The 18,768-nt window shown below is 40.0% G+C and overlaps 2 protein-coding genes across 2 annotated transcripts; one reads left to right on the top strand and one right to left on the bottom strand.

Annotated features, from left to right (window-relative positions):
• The first annotated feature begins 1,048 nt into the window (after positions 1-1,048).
• Positions 1,049-2,516, top strand: LOC127919417 (BBSome-interacting protein 1). Its single transcript, XM_052502922.1, has 3 exons — positions 1,049-1,176; positions 1,385-1,449; positions 1,983-2,516. Exons 2-3 carry the CDS (start codon positions 1,404-1,406, stop codon positions 2,144-2,146), a joined length of 210 nt encoding a protein of 69 aa, XP_052358882.1. The 5' UTR covers positions 1,049-1,176; positions 1,385-1,403; the 3' UTR covers positions 2,147-2,516.
• Positions 2,517-2,571: 55 nt separating this feature from the next.
• Positions 2,572-15,270, bottom strand: LOC127919415 (programmed cell death protein 4-like; the record flags this gene model as incomplete). The annotated part of the gene is made up of 9 exons (XM_052502921.1): positions 2,572-3,346; positions 3,441-3,580; positions 3,811-3,921; positions 4,119-4,226; positions 4,597-4,711; positions 5,413-5,510; positions 14,439-14,660; positions 14,908-15,021; positions 15,176-15,270. Coding segments are annotated over 9 exons (1,064 nt in total), but the record flags the coding sequence as incomplete, so codon positions are not given.
• Between the last annotated feature and the right edge of the window lie 3,498 nt (positions 15,271-18,768).

Here is an 18,768-nt window from a genome sequence, read left to right as displayed (position 1 = left end):
GTGCATTCACCTTATGAGATCCAGTGGAACAGCCACTTTACAATAGTGCATCTAAATCTTTTAAGGGGGGTGAGAAGGATTACTTTATCCTATCCTAGGTATTCCTTAAAGAGGTGGGGTTTCAGGTGTCTCCGGAAGGTGGTGATTGACTCCGCTGTCCTGGCGTCGTGAGGGAGTGTGTTCCACCATTGGGGAGCCAGAGCAGCGAACAGTTTTGACTGGGCTGAGCGGGAACTGTACTTCCTCAGTGGTAGGGAGGCGAGCAGACCAGAGGTGGATGAACGCAGTGCCCTTGTTTGGGTGTAGGGCCTGATCAGAGCCTGGAGGTACTGAGGTGCCGTTCCCCTCACAGCTCCGTAGGCAAGCACCATGGTCTTGTAGCGAATGCGAGCTTCAACTGGAAGCCAGTGGAGAGAGCGGAGGAGCGGGGTGACGTGAGAGAACTTGGGAAGGTTGAACACCAGACGGGCTGCGGCTGCAATCCCTACTTCCAACCTTCCCACTGTTTCTAGCATTTGCCTGTCTCCCTATCTCATTTCATTATTGTCTGAACAAAGTGTCAAATTACTTAAAAAAAACATGTTTACAAAAAATATTTGCATAATGTCAAAGTAACAATGTCGTTGAATTCTGAGAGCTTGTTTCATGTTCAAAGCCTCCTGTGGTTTTATTTTCTTATCCCCCCCTCCCCAATTGGCCTAAGCCATGTCAAAATACGTAGAATTCCAGGAAATGAGCTTTAAAACTAACATTTTACTGGTGGAGGACCCCTAGTTCCCATCTAGGGGTTGTGCCAGGAGGCAGTGCAACTCTCATAGCAAATCCCACTCCAAGCTTTCTTTAAAAGTTGGCAGCCCTTCACTGCCAACCTCTACATATGACATTATCTTCTCACTCCTTATTTTCTCTCTAGGCTACATAAAATATGTTTAAATTAAATTATGTAAAGAAAATTCGTGATTTCTGTCTTTATCACATTTATATGTTGTGTGGTGTTTTTTTTAAAGATTTTATGAACTCAATATAAACTTCCAACTCTGCCCACCAGATGGCTGCAATGCGATGCACTGTTTCTAAACCGGGTCGTAAAACTGTAGAAGAAAAAGCCAGTTGACAATCCCGGAAAGGAACAAACATTGGTTTGTTTGGCTTGGCAACCCGAATCTGTCAATTGAGGTAATGTTATGGTTAAAAAAATAAATTTCGTGACGATAACATCACGTACCTATATGACTGAAGAAGGATTGATAAATGTGTTTTGAATCATCAGTGACTAAATAAATCGTGTAGTAGCTAACTAAGCTCAACAACAGTTGCTAGCCATCTTATCGTGCCTTAATATTTTTCCAGATGCCAACTATAATTATTCATGCTTTTATTTCAGCTGGACCTAACAATACATAATGCCTGAAGTCAAATCGATGTTCAGAGAAGTGCTGCCCAAACAAGGTGAGTAACGACCATTATCAATAAAGACTGGTATAAATGAGCAATTTCGTCTATCATGCAACTCAACACAGCCACCCCTTCACTTCTGCAGTAACGTTAGATGCTCTAAAATACCGTAAACACATTCCTTTCAGTAGAAGGAACACCTCGAAACACTGCCAAGTGTGTGCCGACCGATGTTATGTTCCTTCAGGTTTTTACTCCTACTGAAAATACCTCTCTACTGTTGAAACCGGTCACTGACCCCAAAAGATACACCTACACGTAGCCCACCAGATTTGTTTTCTCTTTACCTGAACTTAACTACAGTATGTTCAGAGAAACTGCACAGTGCTACAAGAGTATACCATGCTGATTGTATTGATCATAGTATTGAGTCTATTCTATAAAGACAGTCTTGGTAAGTGTACGAGTTGGTTAATTCCTAGGCTTGTGGCATGCAGGAAACCTGGGTGTGTCTTATTTTGTGGATGCATTCTGATAACTGGAAGACAAGCCTGTAACTTCACTCTTGGTTATGCTACCATCCAAAGGGCAGTTGTCCATGGAGGATGTCCCCACCATGGTGCTGTGTAAGCCCAAGCTGATGCCTCTGAAATCAGTCACCCTGGAGAAACTGGAGAAGATGCAACTGGAGGCCCAGGAGGCCATCAAGCAACAGGATCTGGCACTGAAAGAGCAGCAGGAGACACAGTAGACATGCAATGGCAGCCCATGTAGTAGTAGGGTCAGTAGACACAAAATGGACAATAGCCAGAGTAGTTTTATTATCAAGCAACAGGAACTAAATGAGCCACAATGGAGGACAGTAGCTACACAAGTAGACACAAAATGGACTACAGACAGAAGTTAAGATGGATACAATGGAGGGCAGAGGTTCACACTAGTCACAACCTAATATTGCAATATAGCACTGTTGGCATCAATCTCATGGATTATTTTTATAGCCTTGTGATTATGGGAAGTCTTATTTCTGAGAGAAGTTGAATTGGAGTTTAGGTAAATAACATTGTTGTGAACATGTTCTTCAAATAAAATATTTCCCCTTATGGTGTTTTCTAAATCTAGTACCATGATTCAAGTCATCTTTCATCTACTCACACAAATACATTGACAATAGCAAACATTTTGTATTGCAATTTATTGAACTTTTGACAATCAGGGAGCAATTAAGACTTGCTACATTTCACAACAGTGTTCCCCAAATATAAAAATAAACATTCTGGACACCATTTTGTTGTGAAATGATCAAACTAGTTCCCAATATCTTAACTTTATTTTTTTATTAATTGCCTTGAGTAATTAAAAAAAAAAAAGTCAAGCACAGCATAGAAATAGACTAGTCTGGTACCCAGATCTGTTTTGTGCCATCTTGCCCAAATTCCTATGATAGTTGTGTAAAACAGCACAAACAGATATTGAAACCAGGCTAGAAACAGACAGCAGCTGGTGAGTGAAGGTGTTGCTTCGAACCAACGATCTGTCCCCCCTTTTCATTAAAAAGCTTTATACACAAACCAGTTTAATTCTTGTACAAACACTTTCATCTAGAACAAGAAAGGAGTGGCAGTGAAATAAAGAGAAAATATAAAAACAACATGGAATGACTCGTTGAGGTGTGGCACTTTCTGGGTTTTCAGCTTATACATGTATACTCAAACACCTTAAATGGGTGTATCGTCTAACTTTTCTTCAACTAAAGAACAAAGTGCGATTTTACGCATTATTTTATAAATGTACATTCTTTCACTGTTAAGGAAAACGATAACTGACATATGGATCATAGTAAAAAAGTAGCTTCAGTTTAGCGGAACATCTCTGGCACAAAATGGCTTCTCAGTAGCTTTCCAATTTGAAGCGACCGCCGTCCCCCTCGCTCACAAATCTCTTCCGGCCCCTGTGAAAATAGCCAAAATCAGTACATCTCCATCAATCTTAAAACATGGATGTGTGAGAGAGAAACAAAAATAGCAAATTAAAAAGATACTTACCGACTAGGACAAAGATCCCTCAGCTTTTCACAGATGAAGCCAGCACTGAAACTCTTGTCGACAAACTGCTCCAAGATGAAGTACGCACGAGGGACGTCGATGTTGATTTCAGCTATGTCCATGTAAACTCTTTCATATCCCTGCAAACAAGAGAATTATCATGTAAACAGTGACTTTCAATGTAATTCCAATGATAATAATAAGTGTGGAACATTTTATAGATCAATGGTAAACAAGGAGATGCAGTTGATTTTCAGGTAAAAAGTATTATATATCCCATTGGTTCTCGACCCACAATAGTTTCAACACCAGGTGGCGCCATATGCACTGCAGTAGTAGAATGTTACCACCAGGTGGCACTCAAGCTCACCCTTCTCATTTGGTCCACAGTGATGATGGAGGACACCCACAGAAACTTCAGCAGCTGCAGAACCATTTTGAACGTTCTCTCCCCTTTGGATTCTAGGACCATGACTATGGCCTATTGATAATAGGAAGACAAGATTAATAACTTTTCTTACAATCAACTAAGGAAAATTCAGTATGTCAGTTTGATATTCTCAAGCAAAACAACCTTCCAACAGAGTACATTTCCAATGCACCTACAGGAAAGACGTTCATACAAGACAACATGAAAACTGGGGAAAGAAAAACTACACAACAGATGCCGTGAGTTACCTCATAGACAAACTCATGGTGGAAGTGTGGCACCTCCAGTTCTCCCAGACACCTCTCTGCTTCCTTGTTGTCTCCAGACAGAAGATACTCCTTCAGCAACAGGGTCATCTGATACAAGTAGAGAAAAGGGGATATCCAAAGTCAATGTATGCCCATTGAACACCTGAGGTTCATCGATGACAACAAAAAGGCCCCTCATAGATAGTTCAACGGCTGAGATATTCACGTGAAGGGTGGCATGTACATCCGAGTAGCCGTAATGGATGTGTCGATATCATGTGATCACTGGAGACATCAGTTAAACTAAAGCAGGTCTCGATGACCTCACCCTTTCATAGTGAAAGCTCAATGAAATTACATTCCAATAACTTAACAGCACAGACAGGATTTTAATAGCTGGCAGACATAAAGGACAGAGCATAGAGAACACACCTGACAAGCAGCTCGTTCCGTCCTCTATAAAATGAGCAGGTCTCACCTCTCTGACGAGCTGGGTGACAGGTCTCTGACCCCCGCCTGTTCCCCAGAGGTTGTCGATGCGCAGGCCGCCCAGACCCATCTTCAACAGCACCGCCGCCCGGTCCAAGGCCGCCCTATATGGAAAAACACATGGCGACAAGTCAATGTGGACGCTGTCATCATTCAGTCAATCATCCACCTCTACCTCCCTCGTTCATGGAATTATCCTTCCCTTAGTCATGAATTCTGCTGCCCTGGTTTATACCCTCTCATTCCAAACTCCCATAAACCATCCCTCGGGATGTATTAGATTTCCCTCAAGTTCCCAAAAGCTTCACTCATTGGTCTCTGTGAATACACCCACCAAATTACAAGGCGAAACACAACATAACCCAAGGGGTTCCCAAACTTTTTGGGTCCGGGGGACCCCTTTTATGATAGATAGCAAATTCATCAGGGACCCCTCAATATCAGAACACAACTCCAACTTTAGAGTGTGATAAAAAAAAAGTGTTTTATTACGATTGCTGCAGTGCTAAAGAACATTTTTAAAAAGGCCCACCCCTCTGCATCAGAGAGAACATTTTGCGATTTTAAAGCTAATTTCCTGAAACTCCACACATTTTCCCACGGAGCAGGCAATTTTACAGTTGAGTTGAAAAACTGGTATGGAGTTGAAAACGGAATCTTTGATGGAGTATTGTAGATCTCTGTGAGCCTCCCAGACCTTGTGCCTATAAGGGTATACTGTAAACCCCCTCAACAACATCTCCATGATCATACCACAGAAATGTGAGAAGGCGTTTCGTGTTTAATAAAGGACACCAACACATACCTTGCATGGACACAGTCGACTCTCCCCTTGTAGCCGTCTAAGTAGCTCTTGGAGAGGATCTTATCTTTGACAGCCCGGGCAATGAATTGGCCGACGAGCTGAAAGACAAAAAGAAAACACTGTTAACACACACACACACTGGTCTCGAACACTGTTCTCTCTGGTCCACCAAAAACAACAGAACAGGAAGTTAGCTCTGCCAACAAAGAAATCAAAATAAAGAGGACAGACTGAACTGTTGCCAAATAGCATGCCCATGGGCCTGAAATATCCTGCCTGCAGAATAATGTAATCCATTTGGAAATGAAGCGTCAGGAACACATGCAAGTAACTGCACAGCCATAAACCATTATAGTACAATACACACATTTTATAATGAATTACTGCAGAGGCAAATAGACAACAAATCACTTACATTTAGCATCAAAGTAGGCCAACGGAGAGACCAGAGGCTGGATGGATGCATAAACACTTGTTGTTTGGGATGAGGTGACCGTGGCAGTGTTTGTTGACATGAGTCAGAGATATGAGAGAGAGCGTGACGGGGAGGAGAAAAGCCAGAGAAAGAGCTGGCCTTGCTGTTCTGGACAGGACAAACTGGACAAAGCCTGTTGCTAACAAGCCATTGTGTCTGTGCAGACAAGAGAGCCCCAAACGCATCTGACCAGAACCAGTCTGGAAAGAGAGGAATGAGAGAGAAAGAGACTGCACAGTCAGGGGGAAGAACAGAGAGGGTGGCCTTGCAGGGAAGTGAGAGAGAGAGAGAGTAGGAGGACAGACACGTGAGAGAAAGTGAGAGAGGGAGGGATGATAAATAACCCTTCTATCAGCCTCCTACGCTGAGCTGGCATTTTGTGCCTGGCGCTGCCGAGACAATGAGGCGAGAGATCGCATGTCTGCTCTGTGTGGACGGGGAGAACAGAAAGAAAAGAGCTGAAACTCACCATTGCTTTCTTTCAGACAGTCTTATCTACAGTAAACAGTACCAGTGTTATTCAGTGGTGTAAAGTACCTAAATAAAAATACTGTAAGGCACAACTTTAGTTTTGTACTTTACGACTTTTACTCCACTACATTCCTAAAGAAAATAATGTACTTTTTACTCCATACGTTTTCCCCGACACCCAAAAGTACACGTTACATTTTGAATGCTTAACAGGACAGGAAAATGGTCCAATTCACACACTTATCAAGAGAACATCCCTGGTCAGCCCTACTGCCTCTGATCTGGAGGACTCATTAAAACACAAATGCTTAATTTGTCAATTATGACTGAGTGCCCCTTGGCTATCAGTAAATATATACAGTACCAGTCAAAAGTTTGCATACATCTACTCATTCAAGGGTTTTCTATATTTTTACTATTTTCTACATTGTAGAATAGTGAAGACATCAAAACTATGAAATAACACATATAGAATCATGTAGTAATAAAAAAAATAAGTGGTGAACAAATAAAAATATATTTTATATTTGAGATTCTGCAAAGTAGCTCCCCTTTACCTTGACAACTTTGCACACTCGTGGCATTCTCACAACCAGCTTCATGAGGTAGTCACATGAATGCATTTACATTAACAGGTGTGCCTTGTTAAAAGTTCATTTGTGGAATTTCTTTCCTTCCTAATGCTTTTGAACCAATCAGTTGTGTGGTAGGGACAAGGTAGGGCTGGTATACAGAAGAGCCCTATTTGGTTAAAGACCAAGGCCATATTATGGCAAGAACAGCTCAGATAAGCAAAGAGAAAACAGTCCATCGTTACTTTAAGACATGAAGGTCAGCCAATAAGGAAAAGGTCAAGAACTTTTAACATTTATTCATGTGTAGTCATTGTCAATAACAATTTGTTCTTAACTGGGCTTGCCTAGTTAAATAAAATAAATAACCAAGCGCTATGATGAAACGGGCTCTCATGAGGACCGCCACAGGAAAGCACGACCCAGAGTTACCTCTGATGCAGAGGATAAGTTGATTAGAGTTACCAGCCTCAGAAATTTCAGCCCAAATAAATGAAGTAACAGACAACTGTTCAAATGAGACTGTGTGAATCAGGCCTTCATGGTCGAATAGCTGAAAGGAAACCACTAAAGGACACCAATAAGAAGAGACTTGCTTGGGCCAAGAAACACGAGCAATGGACATTAGACTGGTGAAAACATGTCCTTTGTCTGATGAGTCTAAATGTGAGATTTTTGGTTCCAACCACTGTCTTTGTGAGACGCAGAGTAGGTGAACGGATGATCTCTGCATGTGTGGTTCCCACCGTGAAGCATGGAGGAGGAGGTGTGATGGTGCTTTGCTGGTGACTGTCTGATTTATTTAGAATTCAAAGCACACTTAACCAGCATGGCTACCACAGCATTCTGAAGCAATACGCCATCCCACCTGGTTTACGCTTAGTGGGACTATCATTTGTTTTTCCAACAGGACAATGGCCCAACACACCTCCAGGCTGTATAAAGGCTATTTGACCAAGAAGGAGAGTGATAGAGTGCTGCATCAGATGACCTGGCCTCCACAATCACCAAACCTCAACCCAATTTATATGGTTTGGGATGAGGTGGACTGCAGAGTGAATTAAAGCAGCAAAAAAAGCACTCCGCATATGAGGGAACTCCTTCAAGACTGTTGGAAAAGCATTCCAGGTGAAGCTGGTTGAGACAATTCTTCAACTGGGCTTGATTGAGCTTGCCTGGCGCAGTGGAACGGAACACACAAAGTGGAAACCTTGTCCACCTGGCACTCTGAGGCAAATGTATTTCAAATGCTGGTTGAACCCAGCCCTGTTATGCACACAGGGTACAATACAACAACATACATCCCACACAGTAGTGACACCAACAAAAAGCATTGTATCTGGGACAAATCATTCACCAAATCATGTAATGAATAAACTGTCGTGGTAAAAACACATTGATACAACAGCAGCTAAAATGGGGAGAAGTCTGTCCATAATAAAGCACTGGTCTACCTTATTAACAACACTATCAACAAGGCAGGTCCTACAGACTCTAGTGTTGTCGCACCTAGACTACTGTTCAGTCAAGTGGTCAGGCGGCACAAAGAGGGACAGGAAAATGACAATTGGCTCAGAACAGGGCAGCATGGCTGGCTCAGAACAGGGCAGCACGGTGTCAATGGCTCAAAGTGGACAGAGATTGACTCCACTACTTGTTTTTGTAAGAAGTGTTGACAAGCTGAGAACAGGGTCAAAAACACGGCTGGCCCATTAAATGTACACAGAGAGCTAATATTAATAACATGCGTGTCAATCTCATGGCTCAAAGTGGAAGAGAGATTGACTCCACTACTTGTTTTTGTAAGAAGTGTTGACAAGCTGTAATGTATGCCGAGGTGTCTGTTTAAAAACTACTAGCACACAGCTCGGACAGCCATGCATACTAGAGGTCGACCGAGTAATCATTATACATGTTGTATTGTTATAACAATACGATAATCATTGTTTTTGGACGTTGATTACATTGCAATTCACGTTGTATGGAAACTGCATGTAACTGTATGTATTATACATGTTGTATTGTAGTGGTGTAATATTGTTGTATGGTGGTATTATACATGTTGTATTGTAGTGGTGTAATATTGTTGTATGGTGGTATTATACATGTTGTATTGTAGTGGTGTAATATTGTTGTATGGTGGTATTATACATGTTGTATTGTAGTGGTGTAATATTGTTGTATGGTGGTATTATACATGTTGTATTGTAGTGGTGTAATATTGTTGTATGGTGGTATTATACATGTTGTATTGTAGTGGTGTAATATTGTTGTATGGTGTTGTATTATACATGTTGTATTGTAGTGGTGTAATATTGTTGTATGGTGGTATTATTGTATAATATTGTTGTATTATACATGTTGTATTGTAGTGGTGTAATATTGTTGTATGGTGGTATTATACATGTTGTATTGTAGTGTAGTGGTGTAATATTGTTGTATGGTGGTATGTTGTATTGTAGTGGTGTAATATTGTTGTATACATGTTGTATTGTAGTGGTGTAATGTATTGTATTATACATGTTGTATTGTAGTGTAATATGATAATATTGTTGTATGGTGGTATTATACATGTTGTATTGTAGTGGTGTAATAATGTTGTATGATGGTATTATACATGTTGTATTGTAATATTGTTGTATGGTGGTATGGTGTAATATTGTTGTATGGTGGTATTATACATGTTGTATTGTAGTGGTGTAATAATGTTATATGGTGGTATTATACATGTTGTATTGTAGTGGTGTAATATTGTTATATGGTGGTATTATACATGTTGTATTGTAGTGGTGTAGATGTTGTATGGTGGTGGTGTAATATTGTGGTGTATGTTGTATGGTGGTATTATACATGTTGTATTGTAGTGGTGTAATATGTTGTATGGTGGTATTATACATGTATTGTAGTGGTGTAATATTGTTGTATGGTGGTATTATACATGTTGTATTGTAGTGGTGTAATATTGTTGTATGGTGGTGGTATTGTATACATGTTGTATTGTAGTGGTGTAATATTGTTGTATGGTGGTATTATACATGTTGTATTGTAGTGGTGTAATATGGTGTGGTGGTATTATACATGTTGTATTGTAGTGGTGTAATATTGTTGTATGGTGGTATTATACATGTTGTATTGTAGTGGTGTAATATTGTTGTATGGTGGTATTATACATGTTGTATTGTATTGGTGTAATAATGTTGTATGGTGGTATTATACATGTTGTATTGTAGTGGTGTAATATTGTTGTATGGTGGTATTATACATTATGTATTATTGTATTGTAGTGGTGTAATATTGTTGTATGGTGGTATTATACATGTTGTATTGTAGATGTGTAGTGGTGGTGTAATATTGTTGTATGGTGGTATTATACATGTTGTATTGTAGTGGTGTAATATTGTTGTATGGTGGTATTATACATGTTGTATTGTAGTGGTGTAATATTGTTGTATGGTGGTATTATACATGTTGTATTGTATTATACATGTTGTATTGTGGTGTAATATTGTTGTGTGGTGGTATTATACATGTTGTATTGTATGGTGTAATATTGTTGTATGGTGGTATTATACATGTTGTATTGTAGTGGTGTAATATTGTTGTATGGTGGTATTATACATGTTGTATTGTAGTGTTGTATGTGGTATTATACATGTTGTATTGTAGTGGTGTAATATTGTTGTATGGTGGTATTATACATGTTGTATTGTAGTGGTGTAATATTGTTGTATGGTGGTATTATACATGTTGTATTGTAGTGGTGTAATATTGTTGTATGGTGGTATTATACATGTTGTATTGTAGTGGTGTAATATTGTTGTATGGTGGTATTATACATGTTGTATTGTAGTGGTGTAATATTGTTGTATGGTGGTATTATACATGTTGTATTGTAGTGGTGTAATATTATTGTGTGGTGGTATTATACATGTTGTATTGTAGTGGTGTAATATTGTTGTATGGTGGTATTATACATGTTGTATTGTAGTGGTGTAATATTGTTGTATGGTGGTATTATACATGTTGTATTGTAGTGGTGTAATATTGTTGTATGGTGGTATTATACATGTTGTATTGTAGTGGTGTAATATTGTTGTATGGTGGTATTATACATGTTGTATTGTAGTGGTGTAATATTGTATGGTGGTATTATACATGTGTGTGGTGTAATATTGTTGTATGGTGGTATTATACATGTTGTATTGTAGATGTGTAGTGGTGTAATATTGTTGTATGGTGGTATTATACATGTTGTATTGTAGTGGTGTAATATTATTGTATGGTGGTATTATACATGTTGTATTGTAGTGGTGTAATATTGTTGTATGGTGGTATTATACATGTTGTATTGTAGTGGTGTAATATTATTGTATGGTGGTATTATACATGTTGTATTGTAGTGGTGTAATATTGTTGTATGGTGGTATTATACATTTGTTGTAGTGGTGTAATATTATTGTATGGTGGTATTATACATGTTGTATTGTAGTGGTGTAATATTGTTGTATGGTGGTATTATACATGTTGTATTGGTGTGTAGTGGTAATATTGTTGTATGGTGGTATTATACATGTTGTATTGTAGATGTGTAATATTGTTGTATGGTGGGTATTATACATGTTGTATTGTAGTGGTGTAATATTGTTGTATGGTGGTATTATACATGTATGTATGGTGTAATATTGTTGTATGGTGTAATATTATTGTATGGTGGTATTATACATGTTGTGTATTGTAGTGGTGTAATATTGTTGTATGGTGGTATTATACATGTTGTATTGTAGTGGTGTAGTGTATGGTGTAATATTGTTGTGTGGTGGTATTATACATGTTGTATTGTAGTGGTGTAATATTGTTGTATGGTGGTATTATATTGTTGTATGGTGGTTGTATTATACATGTTGTATTGTAGTGGTGTAATATTATACATGTGTGGTAGTGGTGTATTATGGTGGTATTATACATGTTGTATTGTAGTGGTGTAATATTGTTGTATGGTGGTATTATACATGTTGTATTGTAGTGGTGTAATAATGTTGTATGGTGGTATTATACATGTTGTATTGTAGTGGTGTAATATTATTGTATGGTGGTATTATACATGTTGTATTGTAGATGTGTAGTGGTGTAATATTGTTGTATGGTGGTATTATACATGTTGTATTGTAGTGGTGTAATATTTTTGTATGGTGGTATTATACATTGTTGTTTGTATTGTAGGTGGTGGTGTAATATTGTTGTACATGTTGTATTGTAGTGGTGTAATATTTTTGTATGGTGGTATTATACATGTTGGGTGGTCCTATTGTTGTGTGGTGGTATACATGATCATGTTGTATTGTAGATGTGTAGTGGTGTAATATTGTTGTATGGTGGTATTATACATGTTGTATGTAGTGGTGTAATATTGTTGTATGGTGGTATTATACATGTTGTATTGTAGTTGTATTGTAGTGGTGTAATATTATTGTATGGTGGTATTATACATGTTGTATTGTAGTGGTGTAATATTGTTGTATGGTGGTATTATACATGTTGTATTGTAGTGGTGTAATATTGTATGGTGGTATTATACATGGTATTGGTGGTGTATACATGTTGTATTGTAGTGGTGTAATATTGTTGTATGGTGGTATTATACATGTTGTATTGTAGATGTGTGTAATATTGTTGTATGGTGGTATTATACATGTTGTATTGTAGTGGTGTAATATTGTTGTATGGTGTAGTATTAATATTGTTGTATGGTGGTATTATACATGTTGTATTGTAGTGGTGTAATATTGTTGTATGGTGGTATATTGTACATGTTGTATTGTAGTGGTGTAATATTGTTGTATGGTGGTATTATACATGTTGTATTGTAGTAATTTATTGTATGGTGGTATTATACATGTTGTATTGTAGTGGTGTAATATTGTTGTATGGTGGTATTATACATGTTGCATTGTAGTGGTGTAATAATGTTGTATGGTGGTATTATACATGTTGTATTGTAGTGGTGTAATATTGTTGTATGGTGGTATTATACATGTTGTATTGTAGTGGTGTAATATTGTTGTATGGTGGTATTATACATGTTGTATTGTAGTGGTGTAATAATGTTGTATGGTGGTATTATACATGTTGTATTGTAGTGGTGTAATATTGTTGTATGGTGGTATTATACATGTTGTATTGTAGTGGTGTAATATTGTTGTATGGTGGTATTATACATGTTGTATTGTAGTGGTGTAATATTGTTGTATGATGGTATTATACATGTTGTATTGTAGTGGTGTAATATTGTTGTATTATACATGTTGTATTGTAGAGGTGTAATATTATTGTGTGGTGGTATTATACACGGTGTATTGTAGTGGTGTAATATTGTTGTATTATACATGTTGTATTGTAGAGGTGTAATATTGTTGTATGGTGGTATTATACATGTTGTATTGTAGTGGTGTAATATTATTGTGTGGTGGTATTATACACGGTGTATTGTAGTGGTGTAATAATGTTGTATGATGTATTGTATTATATGTGATGTAAGTGCCTTAATGTGTTTGGACCCCAGGAAGAGTAGCTGCTGCCTTGGCAACAGCTAATGGGGATCCCTAATAAATACCATGTTTGAACAGTGTGTCTTGTCTTTACAGTAGAACGGAACGGTCAGGTGGCTATTGTAACTGTAAAACACTTATTTTATGACCCAAATATAGAATTTCCAAACAGAACATATGCGTTCTGTGCTGAGATACACTGGTCCAGTTTGCATGCAGAACACTGGTCCAGTTTGCATGCAGAACACTGGTCCAGTTTGCATGCAGAACACTGGTCCAGTTTGCATGCAGAACACTGGTCCAGTTTGCATGCAGAACACTGGTCCAGTTTGCATGCAGAACACTGGTCCAGTTTGCATGCAGAACACTGGTCCAGTTTGCATGCAGAACACTGGTCCAGTTTGCATGCAGAACACTGGTCCAGTTTGCATGCAGAACACTGGTCCAGTTTGCATGCAGAACACTGGTCCAGTTTGCATGCAGAACACTGGTCCAGTTTGCATGCAGAACACTGGTCCAGTTTGCATGCAGAACACTGGTCCAGTTTGCATGCAGAACACTGGTCCAGTTTGCATGCAGAACACTGGTCCAGTTTGCATGCAGAACAGTGGTCCAGTTTGCATGCAGAACAGTGGTCCAGTTTGCATGCAGAACAGTGGTCCAGTTTGCATGCAGAACACTGGTCCAGTTTGCATGCAGAACACTGGTCCAGTTTGCATGCAGAACACTGGTCCAGTTTGCATGCAGAACACTGGTCCAGTTTGCATGCAGAACACTGGTCCAGTTTGCATGCAGAACAGAACACAGAAGCACAGCACAAGCATAAAAAGACACCACATATACACACTGCAGTGCGCCTGCTAAGTCACTCAAACATTCACAAGGGCACACGGTCAATTAGACATTTTCACAGATACACCCAAACACTTCTATTCTTAGACGGCGCGATATCACACACACTACCTGAGGGGCTCCAGGTGTGTCCAACACCAGGTCAGGCAGCTCCCTTAGTAACTTGTCAAATGAGCTCTCCACGTCGCTACGGCTCAGCACGCGGCCACACAGGTCCGTCAACAGCCTGGACGTCAGCTCTCTGTGGCTGGCCTTTGCCTCCAGGGCCAGGCTCACAGCCAGCATGGGCACCCCACTAGACATGGAGCCCAGGTTGAGTTCACCCAGGAGCTCCTACGGAGGGGAGAGAGGGGGATGGGTTTTGGTCAGATGGAATAAAGAGTCGATCATGGAGAGAGACAGAGAGACTTGGGCCAAGAAGAGGGAGTGGGCTCATAGGGTCAAATCAGAGCACATAGCTACATCCTTCAGAATTAACTCTGTCTACTGTTAGATAAAAAGGCAGAAGCAGGTCCACCAGTGTTTAGGACATTAAAAGCACTAGTTCGCCCTACAGAGAACTCCGTTGAAATTAACCTACCGCTACTTCATTGGTGTCGCCGTGTTCAAAGTACTCCTGTACGATGGGAGTGAGCGTCTTCTCAAAGGCCCCCTCCTCCAGCGGAGGAACCACCGTCTCATACACACAGTTCTCCTGTAGACAATGAAGCCCATCAAGACTGGATACCAAAAAACGTGTATAGTTTACTTAAGGCCCCGAGTTCTTATGAGCAGGTAAAACTCCGGTACAATATGGTTAGGACCCTAACGCAGACGGTCATAGGTCCAATATAAAAATGGTCCAATACCTGAGCTTCGTCATAGTTGGGGTCTTTGACGTCGACCTCCTCCAGGTCGTACACTTCTCCAGGTGGGCCCCACACCCCTTTGCCCCCCGCCCCACCTGACAAAGAACAAAGACAATGCCTGTGATGTTTTCAAAACAGAAACAGTTTCATGGTGCAAAATAGTTTAAATCTGTATGTAGCAAAACATTAAAATATTATAATCTGGCAGTGCGATTTAAAAGATGCAATATGCAGAAATCGCGCCGCCATTTCCTGGTTGCTGAAATAGTTTGCGACAAAACAAGTAACTATAGTGTAGAGAATCATTGTACCATCTAAACCACTGAAGTGTCTTTTACATAGCCCAAAATGTTGTATTTTCAACTGCAAAGACAAAACTTAACAGGAAGCATAGAAATCGCCACATATACTGAACAGAAATATAAAAAGCAACATGCAAAGTGTTGGTCCCATGTTTACCATAGGCACAAAAAGCGTATTCTCCCAAATTGTGTGCACAAATTTGCTTATATCCCTATGAGGTGAGCATTTCTCCTTTGCCAATATAATCCATCCACCTGACAGTTTGTGGCGTAACAAGAAGCTGATTAAGCAGCATGACCATTACACAGATGCACCTTGTACTGGGGACAATAAAAATCCACTCTAAAATGTGCAGTTGTGTCACACAGAATGCTACAGACGTCTCAGGTTGAGGGAGCGTGCAATTGGAAAGCTGACTGCAAAAATGTCCACCAGATCTCTTGCCAGAGAATTAAATGTTCATTTCTCTACCATAAACCGCCTCCCAATGTCATTTTAGAAAATTTGTCAGTACGTCCAACAGGCCTCACAACGTGTAACCCTTCGCCAACCCAGGAGCTCCACATCCAGATTCTTCACCTAAAGGATCATCTGAGACCAGCCACCCGGACAGCTGATGAAACTGAGTAGTATTTGTCTGTAATAAAGTATTTTGTGTGGGGAAAATGCATTCTGATTAACTGGGAAGTCAGGCCCAGCCAGTGGGCCTATGCCCTCCCAGGCCCACCCATGTCTGCACCCCTGCCCAGTCATGTAAAATCCATAGACTAGGGCCTAATGATTTATTTCAATTGACTGATGTCCTTATATGAACTGTAACGCCATAAAATCGTTGTTTATATATTTGTTCAGTATAAAAATAGCCACATAATGCTCCTTTCTTCAGCAATGTGAGTTATAAAAAGGTTGCTACTATTGATGCATTGCTCAGATTAAGTCATCCCTAGACATTGGTTTTAGGGTCAGTTTCGCATTTCCCCCTCTTGGGGTTAAGGTTAGGATTTAGGGAAGGCAAGGTGATCCTGGATCTGAGTCACCCCAGAGCTTTCAAAAACATACTACTATCCAGTAGCCGGTATGTGGTCACCTGCAGCGGGTTGACATTACAATGCAGCCTACATTTGAACGGCACACAAACACTGTGCTGACAAAGGAAAGAAGATCAACAGTACAACACACACACACACACACACACACACGCAGCAGCGTTCTGTGCTTCAGACAGGATGTCTCCAATACAACTGAAGTGAAACACTGAAAACCCTCTTCTCCAGAAAGACAGAACATACGTCACAAAACACCACAGGCAGACGGAGACACTACTGATCGCAGAGGCCAATATGAAACATTACCAACAGGAACTGGCCTAACTATACAGGGGTACAGATAAGGGGAGCACAACAATACCCCCTTCCTCGATATGACACTTCCTATATAGTGTGTGTTGTCAGAAAGGATAGCACTTTAAAGGCTCAACTGGTGACAGACCACATATTTTAAAAAAGGGGTCATTCCTCATTAGTAAGTAAGTGTTACACAAAGCCACATCTGTTGGTGGCTCTGTAGAAACAGATTGTCAGTCTATTTAAGAAGAGAGCCATTTCCAAAGCAGCTCAGCGTGTCTAGGCCTACATGTTTTAAACTCCCCACCCTCCTATAAGTCCCACCCAGCGTGTGTGTGTGTGTGTGTGTGTTACATTTCGCCTGTATATAGCTCTGCCCCTTTAGAATGTTGTCTGTGCCGTGGCTGATTCCGGAACATGATGTACAGTGCCTTGCGAAAGTATTCGGCCCCCTTGAACTTTGCGACCTTTTGCCACATTTCAGGCTTCAAACATAAAGATATAAAACTGTATTTTTTTGTGAAGAATCAACAACAAGTGGGACACAATCATGAAGTGGAACAACATTTATTGGATATTTCAAACTTTTTTAACAAATCAAAAACTGAAAAATTGGGCGTGCAAAATTATTCAGCCCCTTTACTTTCAGTGCAGCAAACTCTCCAGAAGTTCAGTGAGGATCTCTGAATGATCCAATGTTGACCTAAATGACTAATGATGATAAATACAATCCACCTGTGTGTAATCAAGTCTCCGTATAAATGCACCTGCACTGTGATAGTCTCAGAGGTCCGTTAAAAGCGCAGAGAGCATCATGAAGAACAAGGAACACACCAAGCAGGTCCGAGATACGGTTGTGAAGAAGTTTAAAGCCGGTTTGGATACAAAAAGATTTCCCAAGATTTAAACATCCCAAGAAGCACTGTGCAAGCGATAATATTGAAATGGAAGGAATATCAGACCACTGCAAATCTACCAAGACCTGGCCGTCCCTCTAAACTTTCAGCTCATACAAGGAGAAGACTGATCAGAGATGCAGCCAAGAGGCCAATGATCACTCTGGATGAACTGCAGAGATCTACAGCTGAGGTGGGAGACTGTCCATAGGACAACAATTAGTCGTATATTACACAAATCTGGCCTTTATGGAAGAGTGGCAAGAAGAAAGCCATATCCATAAAAAAAGTGTTGTTTAAAGTTTGCCACAAGCCACCTGGGAGACACACCAAACATGTGGAAGAAGATGCTCTGGTCAGATTAAACCAAAATGGAACTTTTTGGCAACAATGCAAAACGTTATGTTTGGTGTAAAAGCAACACAGCTCATCACCCTGAACACACCATCCCCACTGTCAAACATGGTGGTGGCAGCATCATGGTTTGGGCCTGCTTTTCTTCAGCAGGGACAGGGAAGATGGTTAAAATTGATGGGAAGATGGATGGAGCCAAATACAGGACCATTCTGGAAGAAAACCTGATGGAGTCCGCAAAAGACCTGAGACTGGGATGGAGATTCGTCTTCCAACAAGACAACGATCCAAAACATAAAGCAAAATCTACAATGGAATGGTTCAAAAATAAACATATCCAGGTGTTAATGGCCAAGTCAAAGTCCAGACCTGAATCCAATCGAGAATCTGTGGAAAGAACTGAAAACTGCTGTTCAAATGCTCTCCATCCAACCTCACTGAGCTCGAGCTGTTTTGCAAGGAGGAATGGGAAAAATTCAGTCTCTCGATGTGCAAAACTGATAGAGACATACCCCAAGCGACTTACAGCTGTAATCGCAGCAAAAGGTGGCGCTACAAAGTATTAACTTAAGGGGCTGAATCATTTTGCACGCCCAATTTTCAGTTTTTATTTGTTAAAAAGTTTGAAATATCAATAAATGTCGTTCCACTTCATGATTGTGTCCCACTTGTTGATTCTTCACCAAAAAATACAGTT

This window comes from Oncorhynchus keta, unplaced genomic scaffold, assembly GCF_023373465.1.
Source record: "Oncorhynchus keta strain PuntledgeMale-10-30-2019 unplaced genomic scaffold, Oket_V2 Un_contig_16600_pilon_pilon, whole genome shotgun sequence".
In the NCBI taxonomy this organism is placed as follows: Eukaryota; Metazoa; Chordata; class Actinopteri; order Salmoniformes; family Salmonidae; genus Oncorhynchus; species Oncorhynchus keta.
Note: the sequence above shows the minus strand (reverse complement) of the source record. Positions and strands in the feature narration are given on the sequence as shown.

Bases quoted from the DNA above. Each gene is read 5' to 3' on its own strand.
- LOC127919417 (XM_052502922.1), top strand. From the start codon at position 1,404: ATGCCTGAAGTCAAATCGATGTTCAGAGAAGTGCTGCCCAAACAAG. The intron at 1,450-1,982 runs GTGAGTAACGAC...TACCATCCAAAG, and splicing joins AGAAGTGCTGCCCAAACAAG to GGCAGTTGTCCATGGAGGAT.